Raw genomic sequence first — 2536 nt, 5'->3', positions numbered from 1 at the left:
CAATAAAAAGGCAATAGAAAGAAAGCAGAAAGAGAACAGAAAGAGAACAGAAAGAAAGCAGAAAGAAGTAGGAAGAAAATAGGAAGAAAGTAGGAAGAAAGTAGGAAGAAAGTAGGAAGAAAGTAAAAAAAAGAAAGTAACTAAGTAACTAGGTAAGCTACGAATTTTGCCCGGGCCAACTTGGTTGGGTGCCCAAGTGGCTCAACCAACTTGGGCACGCAACCAAGTTGGGCACCGGGCGGGAATCGAACCCAGGGCCTCGCAGGCGCAGAGTGTCAACTGCACCACCAGTAACCGGTTGTCCACTCTGCCACGAACTCCTCTCACCCAAACAGCGGACTCTGCGGCGACACAGTGTGGATACCAACGGTATTTAAAGGTATGCATTTGTCCTCGCAATCAACATTGCTTCTGCAATCTCCACCGCGTCAGGTGTTCGAGATCCGGATGTGAAACGTGTCCACGTTGAGAACACGCGCCCTGGGTAACATTACTTTTTTAAAAGTAGGTACCTTTGTGGTGCAAGGAACGATGCCCGAGTTTACTGAGGGAGACGGACCGTGTGCGACTAAGAAGGGGAGCGGCGCCGGTGGCGGCGGCGCTGCCTGGGGAGCTACATCTGTGCTACGTGTGTGCGTGGTACAGGTGTGTGAGCTGTGCATGGGAATCATGACAGTGAATCATGACAGAGGGCGCAGGACGGCCGCATAGCGACATAAATTGGACATGGGAATCATGACACTCCCCCCGTCGCTGTGTGGTCGTGCTGCGCGGGGGGTGGGGGGGCGGCGGCGACGATTTGGAGCTTCACCGTGAGCTTTCGGAACGGCTCCGATCGTAGCGGCTTCGTGAATATATCCGCGAGCATGTCTTCGCTCGGGACGTGCTTCAGGACGATGTTGCCGTTGCGTGCGTGATGGGACAAGAAATGGTGCCGGAGATCAATAAACTTGCGGCGTTTGGTCGGTCCCGTGTTTCGTGCGACGCGAATGGCGGATTGGTTGTCCATGAAGAAGGGGGTGGGGTGGGGGCTGAGCATGCGGATATCTTGGAGGGTCCGGCGAAGCCATGCAGTTTGTTGCACTGCGGCGGTGGCGGCAATGTATTCCGCCTCGCACGTGGAGAGGGCCGTGATGCTCTGTTTCATAGATGCCCAGCATATCGGAGTGCCATTGTATAGGTGGACGATGCCAGATATTGATTTCCGGTCGGTGACATCTGCCGCGTGGTCGGCGTCCGAGTATGACGTGAGCAGGGGGGTGTTGGAGATGGGTTTGTCAGCGGTGTTACTGACTTGCAGGGGGATGTTAGCAGCGGGGAAGAGGAGCCCGTGCTGGGGAGTGTGACGGAGGTACCGGAGGACGCGTTTTAGGGCATTCCAGTGCCGGGTTGTGGGGGCTTTGGCGGCGACGGACAGGCGGTTGATGACAAAGTAAATGTCTGGGCGCGTGGAGTCGGCGATGTATCTCAGGTCACCGAGTATTTGTTGGTACTCTTTCAGTTGGGGGTGTTTTGAAAGAGGCTCATCTTGGTCCGTGGGTCCGTGGAGGCGGATTCCATCCTGGTACGGTGTGGGCTTACCGTTGGCGATATGCATCTCTGCTTTTCGCAGGATGCATGCGGTGGCGGTGGGCTGGGATATGTGCAGCGCGCCGTTGGCGGTGCGCTGTACTGTCCATCCGAGCAGCGTGCGGGGTTCACCGAGGCGCTTTATGGTGTACGCCTTTGTCAGCAGGTTTGCGAAATCGTCGAGCAGCGCTTGTGTGGTCGCTGTGACGGTAAAGTCGTCCATGCTGATCGCCACGAATGTGGCCGAGGAGGGGGATATTTTGTGGAAGAGGCAGGTGTCTGCCTCGGATTGGTGAAAGCCATCCTTGGTGAGGAGGCCGAACACGGCTTGCAGGTATGTGAATCCTGCTTGCGGGGTGCCATAGAGGTTCTTGATTAGTTTACCTCCTTTGCATTTGTGCTTGTACGTTCCGTCGAAGCGGGGGTGCTGACGGACGTATACAGGCTTTTCCCCATTGTGGTCGAAGTCCTCGTGGAGGTACGCGGCCTCAATGTCGATGTGTTCAATGAGGAGGTTGTGGGCTGCGGCAATGGCGAATAGCAGGCGTACCGAGGACTTATCTGCCATGTAGGTTGTAGTACGTTCGGGATCGTAATGAACGTTTGGCAGCATTGTGTCTCCTCGAGCCGCGCAGCGCGCTTTTCGTTTCGTGACGTTGCCGTTTTTGTCGCGCTTGTAGCGGTACCCCATCGTAAGGGGAATGAGGCGCGTATTTCGCGGGAGTAGGTGGTCGGGTGTCCACTGTATGACGCGCTTTGTGTCGAGCGCATCGAGCTCCTGGTTGTGAGCGGTGGACCAGAGGTCTGCATCGGGGTATTTTCGTGCTTGCCCGCGGTTGAGGGGGGCAGGCGTGGAGACCGATAGCTCGTCTGGTGTACGGTGGGGGGTGTGCGCCTTGAAGGCGGCGGCGGAGGTCATTTTGGGGTCTTGTGTGCGGAAGTAGGGGTGGAAGTCTACTGTGCGTAT

General features: G+C 56.3%; 1 protein-coding gene; it reads right to left on the bottom strand.

The window, feature by feature from the left end:
- Positions 1 to 127: 127 nt before the first annotated feature.
- CHC_T00001079001 (hypothetical protein) lies at positions 128 to 387 on the bottom strand. XM_005712447.1 is given in 2 exon segments: positions 128 to 201; positions 202 to 387. 1 exon segment carries the CDS (start codon positions 385 to 387, stop codon positions 202 to 204), a length of 186 nt encoding a protein of 61 aa, XP_005712504.1. The 3' UTR covers positions 128 to 201.
- Between the last annotated feature and the right edge of the window lie 2149 nt (positions 388 to 2536).

The sequence above is a fragment of the Chondrus crispus genome, genomic scaffold, assembly GCF_000350225.1.
Source record: "Chondrus crispus Stackhouse genomic scaffold, scaffold_872, whole genome shotgun sequence".
NCBI classification, from domain to species: Eukaryota; Rhodophyta; class Florideophyceae; order Gigartinales; family Gigartinaceae; genus Chondrus; species Chondrus crispus.
The sequence above is the reverse complement of the archived record's forward strand: the minus strand, read 5'-3'. Positions and strand labels throughout refer to the sequence as shown.